Here is a 20,079-nt window from a genome sequence, read left to right on the forward strand (position 1 = left end):
TCCTGCCCAGGCCATTTTTCAGGTTTCAGCGTTCTCACGCTTTGAATGACAATTGCGCGGTCAGACAACACTGTACCCAAACTAAAATGTTATCATTTTCTTCACACAAGTAGAGCTTTCTTTTGGTGGTATTTAATCATCGCCAGGGTTTTTATTTTTTGCTAAATTAACAAAAAAAGACCAAACATTTTGAAAACAAAACACGTTTTTCTTTGTTTCTGTTATAAAAGTTTGCAAATAAATAATTGTTCTTCATAAATTTAGACCAAGATGTATTCTGCTACATGTCTTTGGTGAAAATAACCCAAATTAGGATGTATTTTTTAGTTTGTAGGAAAGTTATAGAGTTCACAATCTATGGGATATATATGAATATTGATCAATCCTGAAGTACTGACAGCCAATCTAATTTCTTGAGGTCCAAGAATGTCAGAACAGTACAGATATCCCCCAAATTACCCCTTTTTGCAAAGTAGACAGTCCGAAGTACTTCATAAGAGACATGGCGAGTTTTTTGAAGTTGTATTTTTTTTGTCATAATTTTTCTGAAAATGAAAAAAATCGATTCATTCAGGGTTTTTTTTTTTTTTCTGCTTAGCTGTGATTTGGCCACAGCAAATCACATGACATGTGCATGTGATCGCTGTGACCATTCACAGCTAGACACTAGTATACAATGGATGGCATGAATGAAGCCATTCATTGTATACAACTGTCATGTGACCTGAGCAGATCACATGGTACCAGCAACGGGGGCCGGTACTCAGATCTGTCATCGGCCGCGTCCGAGGTACACGGCCGGTGACAGATCGCGCCGCAGCGTGGCTCTGCAAGCGCGAAGACTGCATCTTACAACCTATGCTTGATGCTTCACTTGGACTATGTCAACTTTTCCTTTCACCTTGGTGAAGCTCGCTAGTTCTGTTTTTTCTTTTTCATGTTTTAGGCCAATTTTAAGTTCTGATGGCCGTTCTTTTGAGTGGTTAGTGTATGGAGGACAAGGTATATTTGAATAATTGGTGTAAGCCGTAACTGGCCATCTCGACCTACAGTTTTCTGCAAGCTATTTGCATGTTGATCTTGTCCTTAAAGATACAAGATTAGAATGTGTGGCGAGGGAAAGTATGAATATATATGATGAATAGCAGCTAAGTTATATTTGTTGTATGTTCTTGCCCTCATCTAGGACTACATATCAGTACCTTTATAATAAGTACTTGGAAAAATCGTATTGTGGTCAACTATCCTTCTCTCATTCAAATAAGCATTTCTGAATTAGAGTTCAACTTTTAATATATTTGCAGGTAATATTGGGTAAGTGTTACAATACAATTATAATTTTATATGCACCCTGTATTCTTGGTGCGTCCCTTTGTCTGGGTCCTTTATCTATTAGTCCCCCCATGGGTTGCTTTTTCCACTCCTGGGGTCTCTTTTGCTCTCTGTGTTTGCATTTTTTTTCCCCAACTTTTGTCCACCGTTTAGTGATTATCAGTTTAGTCAATGTTTGTCTATTTTAGAAATTTGTATATTATGATTGTATGTTTTTAAATTGTCATAGTGGTTCATCGGAAGTGTGGATCCTGAGCAAGCAATTTATAGCGAAATACATTGATCCTACACGCTCATGTTTCTTTATGATATGATTCCAAAACCATGTTGATGTTATCTCTATAGACCGTTTTGGTTTTAAATATGCGAAGCGTGTCTTCACTTTTTAACGATGAAACAATTAAATGCATAGTTTTTATTTTTAATTTTATTGTAGATTTATTTTGTCTCTATTATATGGCACACACAATGTCCCATTCTCTCTGGAGAGGGGGCACGACCATTCGAGTGTGACTGCCCACTCTGGTCTCCTGAAAAAGACTACTGGCCTCCAACCTCCCCTTACAGCCAGTCCAACGCACACCTGCGAAAAAAACTACTGGCCTCCAACCTCCCCTCACAGCCAGTCCAACGCACTCCTTCAAGCCAAATCTACTAACTTCCAAACTCCCCTCAGAGCCGATCCAATACACACCTTCGGAAAAAGACTACTGGCCTCCAACCTCCCCTCACAGCAAACCAACACATGCTTGAGAAAAAAAGGCTACCAGCCTCCAAATTCCCCTCACAGCTGGTTCAACACAAGCCTGAGAAATAAAGTCTACCAGCCCCCAACTTCCCCTCACAGCTGGTCTAACGCAATCCTGCGGAAAAAGACTATTGGCCTCCAACCTCCCCTCATAGCCAGTCCAACACACGCCCTCGAACAAAGTCTACCAGCCTCCAAAATCTCCTCACAGCTGGTCTAACACAATCCTGCAGAAAAAGACTACTGGCCTCCAACCTCCCCTCATAGCCAGTCCAACACATGCCCTCGAACAAAGTCTACCGGCCTCCAACCTCCCCTCACAGCCGGTCCAACGCACACCTGCGAAAAAAACTACTGGCCTCCAACCTCCCCTCACAGCCAGTCCAACGCACTCCTTCAAGCCAAGTCTACTAACTTCCAAACTCCCCTCAGAGCCGATCCAATGCGCACCGTCGGAAAAAGACTACTGGCCTGCAACCTCCCCTCACAGCCAATCCAACACACGCTTGAGAGAAAAAGGCTACAAGCCTCCAACCTTCCCCTCACAGCTGGTCCAACACATGCCTGAGAAATAAAGTCTACCAGCCCCCAACCTCCCCTCACAGCTGGTCTAACACAATTCTGCGGAAAAAGACTACTGGCCTCCAACCTCCCCTCATAGCCACTCCAACACACGCCCTCGAACAAAGTCTACCAGCCTCCAAAATCTCCTCACAGCTGGTCTAACACAATCCTGCAGAAAAAGACTACTGGCCTCCAACCTCCCCTCATAGCCAGTCCAACACATGCCCTCAAACAAAGTCTACCGGCCTCCAACCTCCCCTCACAGCCGGTCCAACGCACACCTGCGAAAAAAACTACTGGCCTCCAACCTCCCCTCACAGCCAGTCCAACGCACTCCTTCAAGCCAAGTCTACTAACTTCCAAACTCCCCTCAGAGCCGATCCAATGCGCTCCTTCGGAAAAAGACTACTGGCCTCCAACCTCCCCTCACAGCCAATCCAACACACGCTTGAGAGAAAAAGGCTACCAGCCTCCAACCTTCCCCTCACAGCTGGTCCAACACATGCCTGAGAAATAAAGTCTACAAGCCCCCAACCTCCCCTCACAGCTGGTCTAACACAATTCTGCGGAAAAAGACTACTGGCCTCCAACCTCCCCTCATAGCCAGTCCAACACACGCCTTCGAACAAAGTCTACCAGCCTCCAACCTCCCCTCACAGCCGGTCCAACGCACACCTGCGGAAAAAACTACTGGCCTCCAACCTCCCCAAATAGCCAGTCCAACACACGCCTTCGAACAAAGTCTACCAGCCTCCAACCTCCCCTCACAGCCGGTCCAACGCACACCTGCGGAAAAAACTACTGGCCTCCAACCTTCCCTCACAGCTAGTGCAATACATGCAAGGGGGCTTCCAGGTTCCCGATTAGCCCCCCACAACCACAGGCCACAGTTGTGGGAAAGAGGCCCTTGTCCCCATCAATGTGGGGACAAGGTGCTTTTACTGCATGACTTGATAAAATAACTCATGCGGTATTTTAGTAGCGTTTTTTAGCGAATTCACTTTTTTTTTTTTAAATGCTGTGCGGTATCCTACTACATACTCGGATGCGGTAAGATACCGCTTAGTGAATTGTGCCCACTGTCTCCAACCTCCTGTTGCAGCCAGTCTGTTGTTCTTAGATGACTGGGGGTTCTTTTGCAGGGGGAGCTGATAGCACCTGTGGTCTTTGTATTTCTCCCCGTCTGCTGCTGGTAAATCAGAACCCTCAATGAAGCTCCTTATCCTCTTCTATAAACTGATCTTCCTGCTCCTCATTGGAAGAAGGTATGATTTCTTCCATCTCCATCTTTATCTTCATGGTAAATGGTGGACTCACTTCGGCAGCATCCATTTTCAGCCAGTCTACCTCCCAGAAAAATGGGTGGCTTCTCAGATCTTTAACACGTCTCTGTCTTTTGTCGGGGCATTTGCATAAGAGCTGTAAAAATATACAAAAATAGGTTAGCTATTTTACAAAAGGCAATAACAATGAAATTCTACTTTTATAATAATAAAAGAATATCTATTTTTTGCATGCTATAGGTGGTGTTTACTTACTTTATCCCCTATGAGGTCCTGGAGATCCATACTGAAGTCAATGGGAAAACTTGGATGATGGTTGCAGATGGAGTTTTTGAGCACCTTGCTGACTCTGATGGGCGATGAGTTGGTGTCCGAGTCAGTCTCCGAGCTGGTGTTCGAGTCGCTCTTTGAGCTGGTGTCCGAGTCGCTCTTCGAGCTGGTGTCCGAGCCGCTCTCCGAGCTGGTGTCCGAGCCGCTCTCCGAGCTGGTGTCCGAGTCGCTCTCCGAGCTGGTGTCCGAGTCGCTCTCCGAGCTGGTGTCTAAGTTGTTATCTGGGCGGTCGAATGGATGATTTCCAGTCGCCATCTCGAAGACTATAACTCCAAGGGAGAAATAGTCAACGGCATAATTATATTGAAGACCTAAGTAGATCTGTGGAAATATCAAAAAGAATGGTCAATACTGATTACTGACAAGAATACTACTTAAAGTGTTACTAAACCCAGGACTCTGCATTCACTATATCTGGTCTCCCACAGTACCCAGAACATGGAAGTGGAATTATTTTAGTAGATATAAACTGCTAAATCCCTTTTCTCATCAGCAGTTAGAGCAGTCTTGTGACTTCTCTCAGTGTCCAGCAGAGCACTAGTTAAAGCTTGTAGGAAGAGTTTTCATAACTCCTGACCTCTGTCTGGACAGTGCTGATTAGCCCTGTGCTGATCACATACACTCTCCCAATAAAATAAAAAAACCTCTCTTGCAATGCACACCAAACTGAGCATGTGCAATGTCTCTCCACACAATATGCCTTATCAGCATATAAGAGAGGGACACTGGAAGAAGGGGAGGATCAGAGAAGTCAGGCTCAAACAGCCTTTTTACACAAGACAGAGGATTAACCTTTTAGGTTCCAAAGTGAGTATAACAAGCATGTTTTACTGTATATACAGACTGATTTTACTGTTGTGGGTTTAGTAACACTTTAATACTGAATATTACTATAGTAATAATATATTTGTAATAGTATTACTGAATACTGTCAAGAAGACAGGAAAACAAAAATGATCTAATACTTACTTCTGGAGCAACGTACAGTGGAGTGCCGTACCAGTCTGTCAGGGTCCGGGACATGCCCACACCCATTGCTGATAAGCCAAAGTCGGCGATTCTCACATGTCCAACGCTATCCAGCAGAATGTTTTCCGGTTTCAGATCCCGGTGTACAATCCCCTGGCCATGAAGGAACTCCAGACCGCAAATGATCTCCGCAGTGAGGAATCTGATGGAGAGAGAGAAAAGATTGATATGAAGCATTTTATTATAATCTAAGCCAAAGCCAATAAAATATTGATGATAACACTTCAATGGTCAGATATAGTCAGGTATCCTTTGCTATAACTAAATTATGTTGAAAGAAAATATTATCAGTAAGGACAGAATTTAGCACAATACTGTACATAGAAGTGTTTTATACTGGTATTTGAAATCGCCGATGAATTGGTAGCAAATAGGCTTTGCAAATTTTCACTATTTTTTTGTGATAGTAAAAGGTGTCCAAATACGACTGAATGTGATTGTACAGTCTCTCTTAAAGTGTATGTAAGACCAAAACAGAAAGCAAGCTAAAAAAAGCTTTCCTGCTCCATCCAAAACTACAAAAAATGTTCTACATTTACAAACTAACTTTATCAAAAATGATGTTGTACAAGGACTTGTTAGATATAAATCGAATTGATTCTTTGATAGGCCCCCATACAATATGATAGCTGGTAAAGCTGAGAAGAGATGGGTTAAAGGTTGCCCAATCAGATGGAAAGTTGAAGGCTTCCACTGGATGATGAATTGACCAGTAACGGATGGATTGGATATAACAGTATGTATATGGACAACATCTGTAGGTGCACGCTTACAGATCATTCTCAGAGCAAGACAGATTGTCCAGAATCAGTCTCACTAGACGTTTTCTGAGATATATCCGGTGCCTGGGATGTCTACTCATTGTATATGTATAGGGAGAGCCTAGAAAGGACAGATTTACTGAATATCAGACTTTCCCACCGCAATCTCGTGTCTAGTACAAGCCTACACTTTGATGTGATCTATGTACAGTACTAGGTTCTACCTCTATCCTCATGATCATGGTACCCTGTTGTCTTACCTATGTTGTATCTAGAACAAGTCTACACATTGATGTGATCTATCTACAGTACTAAGTTCTACATCCCTATAATCATGTGACCCTATTGTCTTACCTATCTTGTATCTAGAACAAGTCTACCCTATTATCTTACCTATCTTGTTTCTAGAACACGTCTACACACTGCTGTGATCTATCTACAGTTCTATGTTCTACCCCCATCACTATTATCATGGCACTCCTATTGACTTACCTTGTTGTCTCAATATTTACTGGTTTGCGTTGTTCCAAGAAGTGATCCAGGTCTCCACCACTCAGGTATTCCATGACGAAGCATACATGATCCTGCACAGAGGAAAGAAAGATTGAGGTTATAGAAATGATTTGCTCCGTGAATCCCTATTCATCTTTGTAGGTTGTGAGAGGTAGGTGTCACTTATAGCAGTATCCCGAGAGGATAACCATTTAACAGCGACCTCTGCCACATAATAAGTAGAGGGTAGAGTTACTTACTTCTGTCACCATAACATCATATACATGAGTGCAGAAAGGGCTGGCATGAACTTTCTTCATTATTTGGCTCTCCTTAAGGAGATCTTCAAACTTGTTGTCTTTCTTATTCTGGATTTTGACAGCCATCAGCTTATCAGTGGAGATTTGTGATGCCAAAACCACCTGGAGGGGAAAGAGGGAAAGAAAATTAGAGCTGACAATTGGTGAAGTTTATTCACATTGAATATGTCATTTATGGGTGCACAATAATGGCTAGAATCACTAAAATTGCATTTTATTCATCACAGGGTCTACATTGGTGAAACTGCTCAAATTCCAGGGCCTTCTCTCACTCCTGTCTGGAGTCTCACTTATCCCGCTGCACAGAGATATAAGTCAATGAAGAAAAGTGAGACCCCCTATTCCACCACAACCCATTGCTTCATGAAAAAGCCATTGTCCTTACAACTACATTTCACCACCCGGATTACTTCTGTGTTATATACTTGGAAGCCCAATTAAACTTTCAGCTGAAATCAGCAAACTACATTGAAGATGCAACAAAGCAAAATATGCGCAATAAAAGTCTTTTCATGGTTTTTAATCGAAAAGCAGCCACAACCTGAATACAAAAGCCTGTGTCCTGCCAGCATGCTTCAGAGTGGGACTTTTGCTCTCTGTGGGGATCTCTGTGCAGAGGTTCAGCAAATGCCTTTCTTAATCAGAGTCCAGGGCTCTCCAATCAGCATGGAGCAAGAACTCTGTAACAGCCACAAAGACCGAAAAAAAGGTTTTTCTTTAGTAGAGTGGGGGTGGGGGGTGTCCTTACATTTTCCATCACTTCCTGTCTGGTGAAACCATTGTCAGTAGTACAGGAAGTGAGGGGAAATCTCTCTAATGCAGCCTTGGAGTGATAAAACCCGACAAAGGTTCTAATCTTCAGCCGCTCTATCTGATGATTTTAAATCCAAGAAAAGATCCAACAACTTACCTTTCCAAAACATCCCTGTCCGAGGAGGTGAAGGACTTCGTAGCCTTCCAACTCTGGGATAGGTTCCACAGTGCTGGTGGACTGATCACTGTCACATTCTGGTGGAATCTCAATGTGGACATCAGTTTCTGATTGAGTCTCAATGTAAACATCACATTTTGATGGAGTCTCAATGTGGATGTCACATTCTGGTGGAGCCTCAATGTGGATGTCACATTCTGGCGAAGCCTCAACGTGAACGTCACGTTCTGGCGAAGCCTCAAAGTCACCGTCACATTCTGGCGAAGCCTCAATGTGACCGTCACATTCTGGCGAAGCCTCAACGTGAACGTCACATTCTGGCGAAGCCTCAACGTGAACGTCACATTCTGGCGAAGCCTCAACGTGAACGTCACATTCTGGCAAAGCCTCAACGTGAACGTCATGTTCTGGTGAAGCCTCAATGTGAACGTCACATTCTGGTGAAGCCTCAATGTGAACGTCACGTTCTGGCGGAATCTCAACGTGAACGTCACATTCTGGCGAAGTCTCAATGTGAACGTCACGTTCTGGTGGAATCTCAACATGAACGTCACATTCTGGTGAAGTCTCAATGTGAACGTCATGTTCTGGTGGAATCTCAACATGAACGTCACATTCTGGCGAAGTCTCAATGTGAACGTCATGTTCTGGTGGAATCTCAACATGAACGTCACATTCTGGTGAAGTCTCAATGTGAACGTCATGTTCTGGTGGAATCTCAACATGAACGTCACATTCTGGCGAAGTCTCAAAGTGAAGATCACACTCTGGTGGACTCTCGGTGTGGACATCATGTTCTGGTGTAACCTCAACATGAATGTCACACTCCGGCGGAGTCTCAATGTGGATTTCACATTTGGTCTCGCTCACTGGGGCAGTCCTGCTGTGTGAGCGGTGTCTGCAGTAAATACCGGCTGCATCTGCAATAAAAAAAGAGGAATAGAGATTAGCACATTCCCCTACATTTCATATATTTTTCTTTATGCAACATAAAATTATAGATAGAAAAGTTCAAAACACACTAGGGTCGTTGGTTCGAATCCCAACCATGTCACCACCTGCCTGGAGTTTGCATGTTCTCCCTGTATCTGCGTGGGTTTCCTACGGGTATTCCGGTTTCCTCCCACACTCCAAAGACATGCTGACAGGTTAATTGGTTCCTATCTAAATTGGCCCTAGCATGTGTATGTATGAACGTCAGTTAGGGACCTTAGATTGTACGCTCCCTGAAGGTTAGGGACTGATGTGAATGTACAATATATATATATACATGTAAGAGCGCTGCGTAAATTGGCCGCGTGATATATAAATATCCGTAATTAAAAAAAACTTAATTTCCAGGGACAATAAGTAAATCTGACATGACAGGGACACGGGGATGACTATTGCTGGCCTTCAGCTACATACAGTATACAGCGCTAGGTTTCAGCAGCAGGATGGGGACTTCCCACTACCAGGACAAAATCCAGTCGGTCTGAGTGCTGCTCAGCCAATCACAGGAAGCCTTGTATTCAGGGCTGGGAGGAGGGAGGGGCCGAGTTGGCTCCTGCCATGGCAGAGTGTTAAGGGGGGGTGCACTGGCGACTTTGCCGCTTGTGCCGCTCCTCACTGACAGGAGTTATTTCCTCCAATCACAAGAAGAGCGGCCAAGTTCTGCTGGGAAGAGGATTCTGATGTATTCCTCCCTCCAGCCAGTAGGGGGAGATGGAGAGCCTGCACTGAGACTAACTGCAGTCTCAACGGTTCTCTGCTGAGTAGTGAGGGCACACTGCATTCTGGTTGGCTCTCCCCTTGTCATGTGACTTGTCCCATATCCAGAGATGGGAAGAAGACATCTCCAGCCTGGTAACTGTGAGTACAACTGGAGGGGGGAGGGGGCAACTGAGAGCTAGAGCTCCCTTCTCCTCCTCATACCCCCCCACCTCCCCCCAGCTCTCCTCATACCCCCCCCCCACACCTCTCCTCAGACCCCCACACCCCCCCTCTCCTCAGAACCATCACACAGAGCAGGGAAGGAGGACATGTTTGTTTGTGTGATGTCACTTCCTCGCCCCAGTCACACCAGAGGGACACAAGCTGTTGTTGTTGTTGTTGTTGTATGGGGCGCAGAGGACAGCTCAGTGATTGGAAACATTTGATTACTATTTGCTTCTCTACATATGAAATCCTCTGCAGATTGGGGGTTACAATTCTAATGTGGGCGGGGCTTGTATGGTTCCCATAGACTTTGTGATCTGTACCCTAATAAATGGACGAGGTGCTGCAGATTGGAGGCTTTTCTGTGTTTCTATATATTGGAGCTTGGCTGATCTCCATTGTCTGCTCTGCACCTGAAGGACTAAGTGCCATGCTGGGTGTGTGCTGTCCTGACCTGTATATATATATATATGGGTGTGTACATATGGGAATGGGGAGGAGCAAATCAATGTCCCCGCCCACTTGTATGAATAAATATCACAATACTTACCATTCCAATCGTCCGTCTTCTGGTGTGGGCCACAAACATGGCAGCCGACACCAAAGCATCCAACGACGACTCTGAAGCAGCGGCGTACAAAAGCGCGAGCCCTCTTCATGGGGGGCTTTCTGATTGGGGGATCTGCAAGCTGTTCAATGATACCTCCTTCCATCGCTGGCCTTCCTCTGATTGGTTCCTGTTTGGTGGGATTCGCAGAAACAACTGTTTTACGCTGAAATAGTTTCATTAATAAAAATAACAAAACAGGCGTAAAACGGGCTTAAGGCAGGCAAGAATGAAACCGCAATCAGAACTGATCAAATGAAATCTGAGCCAATGAAATAGCTGGAAAAATTCACAGGAGCAAAGATGACACGTGTGCACTGTTCAAAGAACGAGTAGCAACTGAGGGGACTCTGCTGAGTGACTCCTGATACCAGGGCAGCCAATGACATCACAGCCAATGACATCACAGCTGATGACATCACAGCTTGGCACTGAGCCAAGATTTTTCTTAAAGGGGCCACGTCCTAATTTCTCCTTGTGAATTCAGCCTGTAGGCTCAGTATACAGGATGGCCCCTTTAAGAGAAATGTTGGGTTTTTTATTGATATGACAGTTATTTTGATGGAGATTTAACCCTTCCAGTCCCATGGCTCAAATAAAGGTCATTATTCCTATGATAACACTGTGAATTGAGCCTTATCACTGAATAGAAAGCCGTCCTGCACAGCAAATCTTTTCATTTCTGTCTCACATTTATTTTATTATTATTTATTTATTTTGTTTTGATTTTTTTTGTATCTTTTATAATTTATTACCAAACAAAATGGACTTTTTTATTTTTTCTAATGCTTCTGGTATTTGTTTAGCATTCTCAAACCTCTGCTGATGTCATGTTTCAATCATTCGTTCTCTCTTGCTGGCAGCTGGTGCGGGCATTTCAAGTCTGCCTGATTTTAACTTTCAGCTGGTATGTGGGGGATGATGGAGACTTTAAAAGGGGGTGCAACAGATTACAGATGAGGCTCAGTGGGGGAGGGATGTCCAGAGACACAGGCAACTGCCACTGCCAGAGAAGGGGAGGGGTGAGCGCTCAGATATTCATGTTTATGATGGTTATGATCATATTAACCATTCAGTGCTGGGCAGTTTTTATTTGTTTTTCTCATTTTTCTCTCAGTATTTTATTTTATTATTATTTATATATTTATTTTGTCTTGATTTTTGTTTTGGATCTTTTATTCTATCATTTATTACGAAACAAAATAGATTTTTTTTTATTTTTTTCTAATGCTTCTGGTATTTGTTTAGCATTCTCAAACCTCTGCTGATGTCATGTTTCAATCATTCATTCTTTCTTGCTGGCAGCTGGTGCAGGCATTTCAAGTCTGCCTGATTTTAACTTTCAGCTGGTAAGCGGGGGATGATGGGGACTTAATCTAAAAGGGGGTGCAACAGATTACACATGAGGATCGGCGGGGGAGGGGGGAGAGGTGTCAATAGACACAAGCAACTGCAACTGCCAGAGAAGGGGAGGGGTTAGCGCTCAGATATTCATGTTTATGATCACATTAACCCTTTCACTGCTGGACAGTTTTTTTTTTCTTTTTCCGTCTTTCTTTTTTTCTCATTTTTGTCTCGGTATTTTCTCTCTCTTGCTGGCAGCTGGTGCAGGCATTTCCAGTCTTCCTGATTTTAACTTACAGCTGGTAAGCAGGGGATGATGGGGACTTAGGCTAGGTTCCCACCTGTGCAGGTTGCATTTCAGCCATTTCTGCATTGCGTTTTTGATGCTTTTTTTCCATTTTTTTTTTCTTTTTCTTGTTGCTAGGCAGATTTAAAACGCAAAACGCATCAAAAATGGAATACATGCAATACACTTGCTGGCAGCTGGTGCAGGCATTACCAGTCTTCCTGATTTTAACTTTCAGCTGGTAAGCAGGGAATGGCCCCCATTCACAGTGCTGCATCACATTCATTGCACCTTTTTCATGTTTTTTTTGCTGCATTGTTTGAACAACAGCAAATGATTGAAGTGAATGGGCTTCCTCTGTGCAACAAAACATGCCAAAAAGAGACTCCCGGACCTTTTCCGGCATGGAGCTTTGTGCTTTTTATAGCGCATTTGACGTGTGACGTGCACCGCAAGCGCAATGCGCATTTTTCATACTTTCTGGGAATGCGTGCAAAAAAGTGCGTGCGTTCTCACAATGCACAGATGTGAATGGTGCCGTATTCGAAAAGAGGGTGCAGCAGATTATGTGGGGGGGGGGTGTAGTGATATCTACAGACATGAGGAACTGCAACTGCCAGAGAGGGGGAGGGGTGAGAGCTCAGATATTCATTTTAATTATAATTTTGACCCTTTCACTGCTGGACTTAAATTTTTTTCTGCACACGTGATAAATTCTCATTTTTGTCCCTGAAGCACTGAATAGTATAGTATACTATATACTATAGTAATAGTAAAAGTCATTAAGGCCGCAGTCACACCAGGCACATGCCAAAAGCACATTGTTGTTTAGCTTTTTTTGGTGACACGCATTGGGCAGCATATGGATTCTGCAATTGGGTGCCATTCATTGTGAATGGAGCCGGGCCCTCTGATCCCTCCGGTATTCATTTGTATTGTGATTGTACTGTGTGCCCTTATGGTATAAAGCACTGCGTAATCTGTTGTCACTATACAAATCCTGTATAATAATAATAATGGCCCCCTAAACACACTAAACAAATGCCTGTTTTGTTGCAGGAATGGGAAAAAACAAAATGCTATTCAAAAACACACCAAAGCCGACCCCAGAGAAGGGTACAGGAGCTACTGGGGGCACTTTTATTACCATGAGAGGACTGCCCTACATGGCGTGCCAAAAACGCACAAAAAAAAACCCCACGCACAAAACACACGAGGCTCCCATGTCGGTCAGAAGTGAAGGCAATCTTACTTGTGCCTGATTATACTTACAATTGATGGGGGTTATATGTCTCCATACTAATGGAAGCAGGGCCAGGACAAGGAAGGGTCACATGACCCGGGCACTGTGTGTGTGTGTGTGTGTGGGGGGGGGGCCACAGCTGACAGATGCAGTCTCCTCTTCTAGCACCTCCCCCAGAACACTATTCTGCTCCGCCCATTTCTCAGAATAAGTTCTCTTATCTTCTTTCATATACCAAGAGACTAGGTGAGTCTCCTCCCACATATTGTCCCTGACTCCACCTCCTACACAGGATCATAGAACCTGCACTATAACAATGGACCGCCCACACGTCCAGGTCCACATTAGCAGCAGTTATTGGTTGACCGCCATCCCTAGCAATCAATGACATCACGTGTGTGCTGTGTGTCCTGCTGTACTTTCCTCCTCCCACCTCCTGCCTGTCAGACTACAGAGACATCTCAGAGAGGTACACTGAGCTCTGTGATAAGACAACTGGTCTATGGAGGCTCTGTGATGGGGCAAGTAATCTATGGGGACACTGTGATGGGGCAAGTAATCTATGGGGACACTGTGATGGGGCAAGTAATCTATGGGGACACTGTGACGGGGCAAGTAATCTATGGGGACACTGTGATGGGGCAAGTAATCTATGGGGACACTGTGATGGGGCAAGTAATCTATGGGGACACTGTGATGGGGCAAGTAATTTATGGGGACACTGTGACGGGGCAAATAATCTATGGGGACACTGTGACGGGGCAAGTAATCTATGGGGACGCTGTGATGGGGCAAGTAATCTATGGGGACACTGTGATGGGGCAAGTAATCTATGGGGACACTGTGATGGGGCAAGTAATCTATGGGGACACTGTGATGGGGCAAGTAAGTTATGGGGACACTGTGACGGGGCAAATAATCTATGGGGACACTGTGACGGGGCAAGTAATCTATGGGGACACTGTGATGGGGCAGCTGGTCTATGGGGGCATTGTGACGGGGCAAGTAATCTATGGGGACACTGTGACGGGGCAAGTAATCTATGGGGACACTGTGATGGGGCAAGTAATCTATGGGGACACTGTGATGGGGCAAGTAATCTATGGGGACACTGTGATGGGGCAAGTCATTTATGGGGACACTGTGATGGGGCAAATAATCTATGGGGACACTGTGACGGGGCAAGTAATCTATGGAGACACTGTGATGGGGCAGCTGGTCTATGGGGGCACTGTGATGGGGCAAATAATCTATGGGGACACTGTGACGGGGCAAGTAATCTATGGGGACACTGTGACGGGGCAAATAATCTCTGGGGACACTGTGACGGGGCAAGTATTCTATGGGGACACTGTGATGGGGAAAGTAATCTATGGGGACACTGATGGGGCACCTTGTCTTTGGGGGCACTGTGATGAGGCAAGTAATCTATGGGGGCATGCTGATGGGGCAACCACTCTTTGGGGGTACTGTGATGGGGCAACTAACATGTGGAGCCTTCTGATGAGGCAACTGATCTACAAGGACACTGTGATGATGGAGAATGGTCTATGGGGACACTAATCTGTAGGGGTATAGTGATGGGGCAATTAATCTATGAGGGGCCTGAGCTGGAGTAAATGATTTATTGGGACACTGCAATGGGACAGCTAATCTATGGGGCACTCTGATGGGGCAATTAATCTATGGGGGAAACTTATCTGTGGGGACATTGTGATGGGGCAAATGGTTTATAAGGAAACTGTGCTGGGGCAGTTAATATTTGGGGCAGTTGATTTATGGGACACTGATGGGGGCATTTGATTATATGAAATGTGGATGTGATTGGTCTACTTTTATGTTTTATTATAAAGTTATTTACTTGTCTTACATGTTATTTCTGTTAAAGATAGATGTTTCTGGAAGGCCAGAATAAAATGGCAGCCAGTAAAGGAGCTCAGATTCAGGGAGATCACAGGAAGGAGGAGATGAATGACCAGAAGGCAGAATCCAGGGCTCAGAGAAGGCCGGTCACCATGAACAGCTCAAAGGCCAAAACCCCACTGGAAGCTCTGAGGATCAGCACCAAGCAGTTGCCCCAGGAGGAGGTAAAACCTAATCTATGAACAATGTCTTTGCTACAAGTCAGCCTCCAGTCTGGCCTGCTAATACTCCAGATTATGCTCCAGTTTGGTCCACTTACACTTCAGTTCATTCACCATTATAGTTGGACAACATTATAGGTCATCTGTAATGACCATTCTCCCAATACTCCAGGCCTCCCTCTGGCCCAGTCTACAAATACTACATATTACAAGTTAGCAGGTCCATTGATAGGGGGTACAGGCAGTACTTCCCATTGGGTCAGCGGGGGAGGGGGACCAACAGAGGCTGCCTGTGGGTAGGTGTCCAGGTCAGGTAGGCTGTCCAGTTCCACCCTAATTTCCTATGGCAATGCAGCCTAGCCCTGTCATCTGAAGTCAAGCATTTTCTCCCTTTCACATCGTGGCTCCACACAGCCACCAGCGATCCATGCAGCCAGCCAATCACAGCTCCCCTCCAATGGCTGCTGCAGGATAGACAAGCGGGGTGTGCTGTGCTGGACTATCTTTCTACCATATACTGTACTTGTTACTACTGTCTAGACCTGAGCAAGCACTAAGGGCCCGTTCACACAGCAATGGATGGCTGTCACACACAAACCACAGGGCTCTAGTGTGCAGCAGCTGTCCGTTCTGGCTGCAGGGAGTCAGCGGTAGAGGGAGGTGGGCTTTCTTCCTGGGGTGCATACTGCCCTAAATGTAAGTACCACTTGGTGCATCGTCATGTTTCAGGGCTAAACGCCTAGTGTATGTGTATGGATTGGTTTTGTTGGATTGTTTTTCTATAGAACACTATATATACAGTATGTCCCAATACACCTCAAGAATGTATCCTTCCCATATAACTAACTATATAGGAAATGATGAGTGATCTATTGTCATAGAATGTTCTGTATATCACTCCACAGTGGGGATATGGCAGGTTCTCATTTAAAGTAAAACTATAGACAAAGCTTTTTTTTTTTCATTTTGGATAGAGTAAGGGGGTTATGGCCCCTGTCAGTTTATTTTTGCCCTCTTTGTCCCAATTTAGAGATTTACTTTCACTTCCTGACCCACAGCCAAAACAGGAAGTGAGAGGAAATCCCTGCAAATTAAGGGAATTTCTTGGGGACCTCAAGGTCACCAGAACTAGTGTCCCCATTGGAAAATTCTTCCTCTGGCTCACAGATCAGTCTAGGGGTTTCTTTTTGTTTTGTTTTTTTTATTAGGGAACAATGAACTTGGAAAGGGGTAGAGAGCTTGGGAAACCCCGGAACTGCAACACTTGTACAACCTGAGCACTGCTTAACTTCTGATTGCTCTGAACAACTGTATTGCACAACTGCCGGCTGTACTGCACAACATGTGGATGTGCTTTCACAAAGTAAAGTCCCATAGGATCTCTAAGCTGTCTGTGACCTGTACTCTTCCCAGGGTCTCAGAGCACCACACTGTCACACTTGTAGCCCTGAGGATGAATAAAGTATTCTGAATGTGAATACTCATGTAGCCACAGGATCATAGGTTGCCTCCTGCCGATATCCACGGGGCTCTTCCTAGTGAGGGAGATGTAGACTCACACCGCCTCTGGACAGCTTTGGCTCTTGATACAGATTCATTGCTCTACTCATTCAGTCATTTTGAATGCGATGGCCACAGTAAACATGTTCACCCAATGGCATCTAGCACCCCTGCTGACTAGTACAGTCAAGTCATCTTTGTTCATTCATGTGCATTCCAGTCCATTCTCCTCGGCTGCCAGGTTGATGTCCTGCAAACTGTTCTCATTGTATTATTATTTTTCAGGACAGACCTTGTGTATATATATATATATATATATAAATACATGTACACGTACATGATCCAGCCTGCCAGGGATTCCAACCCAAAGTAAATGTACCGAGGTTGGGCAGGAAGTGGTTAACTACTCAGTTTAAAAGCAGAGGTTTTTGTTGCACACATTTCCAAATACATGTGGAAGCCGCACTATCACTTCGAGGCATCTCTGATAAGTATGGTCCCTAACTCTAAACTCTCTGCGTTCTCTACTTGTAACCTAAGCAGGTGAAACAATTTAGTTTTGTTTTGTTTTTTAAAGTACACCAAGGACCTTTTGCATTATTTTCTATATTTTATATTGTTACATAGGTGGTAAGCCAGCTTCATTGTGACAGAAATAAATCTCCATGCAAAAAAATGTATGCAAATGTTTTATAAAAATTACACTTATTAAAAAAATAATTATTATTTAAAAAATGTATAAGACCCCCACACACACATATGTAGGTAAAAAGAATACACACACAGGTGGGATTCGAATACGTACTTAAAATCCAATTACACAGCATATTATTTGACCCCAGGGATGCCACAGAAACGAGAATAATTTTAGGGCCACCTTTTTTGGTTAAACTCTAAATTGATAAGCGGTGTCACCTATTCATAATTTGGAGTATTGTCATTTTTTTTTTATTTTTGCTATTTCACAACCACGTGCTGTTTTTAGACAATAAATATGTTTGGTAATTATGAATTTGACACATTGTTTTATATTTTATGGTTAATTTGGAGATAATTCAAAATAAAAAAATTTGACATCTTTTTCTGTTCAGAAACACCAGACACAATGCAGGCTAAATGCAACGACATGTACAACTAAATATAATCACAACAAACAATAAAATTGTTTAAAATTTGCAGATAATATTGTGTTTTTGTGAACTAAAAAAAAAAATGAGCGTTTTTCTGAATGAATACATTTTATAACATTTGATACAAAATTTGAGGCCTGGTTCACACCGCTGACCCTGTTTGTGCAGGCACGGCAGACCATTCATTTGAAAGGGCTGTTCTGCCTGCATTTGATGCAAGAAAAAAGTTCCTGCACCATTTTGAAAATGCATGACCGGGAAATCCCAAGGTGGTTTTGCACCATTTCCCTATGGTTCCCGCATCCGCAAAGCATTTTTAGATGCGTGGGGGTTCTATTAAGAATGAGTGTCAACCCTGCACATTTTTAAAGAGCAGTGCATTTTGGCTGCGGGCACAGGAACAGTTGCGATTCCCACACCCGCGACCACCTGCAATGATGTGAACCAGGTCTAAAGAATGGTCCAATTTGCTCCAACGGGGGGGAAAAAACCTTCCAGATCCTCTAAGGCAAATGAATATTCCCTGGATCAATCATCTCATTACTTGTAAATGTTAATATCCAGTTATATTCCTTGTAGTGTCTTGCTGACCATTGTAGCTCTGCAGGAGAGTGAAGATCAGCCGCAATGTACTCGCTACTGCAAAATATATTTTATGTCTTTTAATTTGGATTTTTCTTGTTCTTTTTTTTTTTTTATTCAATCAAGATGGTAAATTGGAAACAAGGAAGTAATGCAAACCAGGGAAATCTACAACCATTATTATTACAGGTACTTGTATCCATCAATTTATACAGTGCTTTGCATATGATATATACAATATATATCAAGCATGCTTGAGAAAGGATCGTGCCGCTCCTCGGAGCCTGCGCATGCTCAGAAGCGTGTCGCATGCTTATGACATCACACGCCATCACCCCTGCTCCGGTGTGTACAGAGACTTGCCAGCCTTTCACATCAGGCTTCATCTAACACCTCTTCAGCGCCCCCTGCTGTCCAGCCAGAGTTCACACAGACTTGCCAGGTTTTTACATCAGGCTTCACTCAACACCCCCCCAGCACTCCCTGCTGTGCAGCCAGCATTCTTGTTCACTGTTCCAGAACCCAGCCATGAGGAGTGGTGCTCTTTTAACCCCTTATGAGCCTACTTATTACCATCTACATGTGAGTGGTGTAACATGTCTTGACCATTAAATACGTCTTACAGTCTACACTCAGAGGCGCTGTGTTTCTCTTCTTGTCTACTCCAGAGTGATTGCTTCACTCTATCACAGCTCGCCGGGTGTTTCCAGACCGTATGTTCACCCGTCAGCTCCTGACCCCACACTCATCCTAGAGATCATGTGGACTGCTAATTTTTTATATATTACAAAATATATGAAAAATATTTTTTAAAATATATATTTTTTAAATATATTCTTCAGATTTTTTTTTTAAATCTAAAAAAGTAATTTTAACATATATTTTTACAAAAAAAAAATATTTTCTCATTTCGGTCATAAAAAATATCCAAAAAAACCTAAAATTTCGTCATAAATTTAGGCCAAAATGTATTCTACTACATGTTTTTGGTAAAAAAAAATCCCAGTAAGTGTATATTTATTGCTTTGTGTGAAAAGTTATAGCATCTACAAACTATGGTATAGATAATGGAATTTACACAGCTTTTACTTTCTGACTGCCCATCACATTTCTTGAGGTGCTAAAATACCAGGATAGTACAAACACCCTCAAATGACCCCTTTTCGGAAAGTAGACAAGTATCTGCTGAGAGGCATATTGATTCTATGGAAGATTTATTTTTTTCCACAAGTTTCTGGAAAATGACTTTTTTTTTTTTTACACAAAGTCGTCATTTAAATGATTTATTTCTTGCACAAGCCATGGGCATATGTGGAATTACACCCCAAAATACATTCTGCTACTTCTACTGAGTATGGGGATACCACATGTCTGAGACTTTTTGGGAGCCTAGCCACGTACAGGGGCCTGAAATCCAATGACCACTTTGAAAGCCTGAAGGTACGTAACTTCCTCATTACACTTCCTCACTACCTATCACAGTTTTGAAGGCCCTGACATGAGAGAGGAGAGCACCAAACCCCCCCCCCCCAATGATCCCTTATTGGAAAGTAGACACCCCAAGGAATTTAAAAAGAGGCATGGTGAGTATTTTGT

General features: G+C 43.6%; 1 protein-coding gene across 1 annotated transcript; it reads right to left on the bottom strand.

The window, feature by feature from the left end:
• Nucleotides 1-3,760: 3,760 nt before the first annotated feature.
• LOC149463858 (protein kinase C theta type-like) lies at nucleotides 3,761-6,613 on the bottom strand. Its single transcript, XM_089674695.1, is given in 4 exon segments — nucleotides 3,761-4,063; nucleotides 4,183-4,578; nucleotides 5,227-5,428; nucleotides 6,540-6,613. Coding segments are annotated over 4 exon segments (975 nt in total).
• Between the last annotated feature and the right edge of the window lie 13,466 nt (nucleotides 6,614-20,079).

Source organism: Staurois parvus, unplaced genomic scaffold, assembly GCF_062004578.1.
Source record: "Staurois parvus isolate SC_StPar_1 unplaced genomic scaffold, SC_StPar_1.0 ptg000151l, whole genome shotgun sequence".
NCBI lineage: Eukaryota > Metazoa > Chordata > Amphibia > Anura > Ranidae > Staurois > Staurois parvus.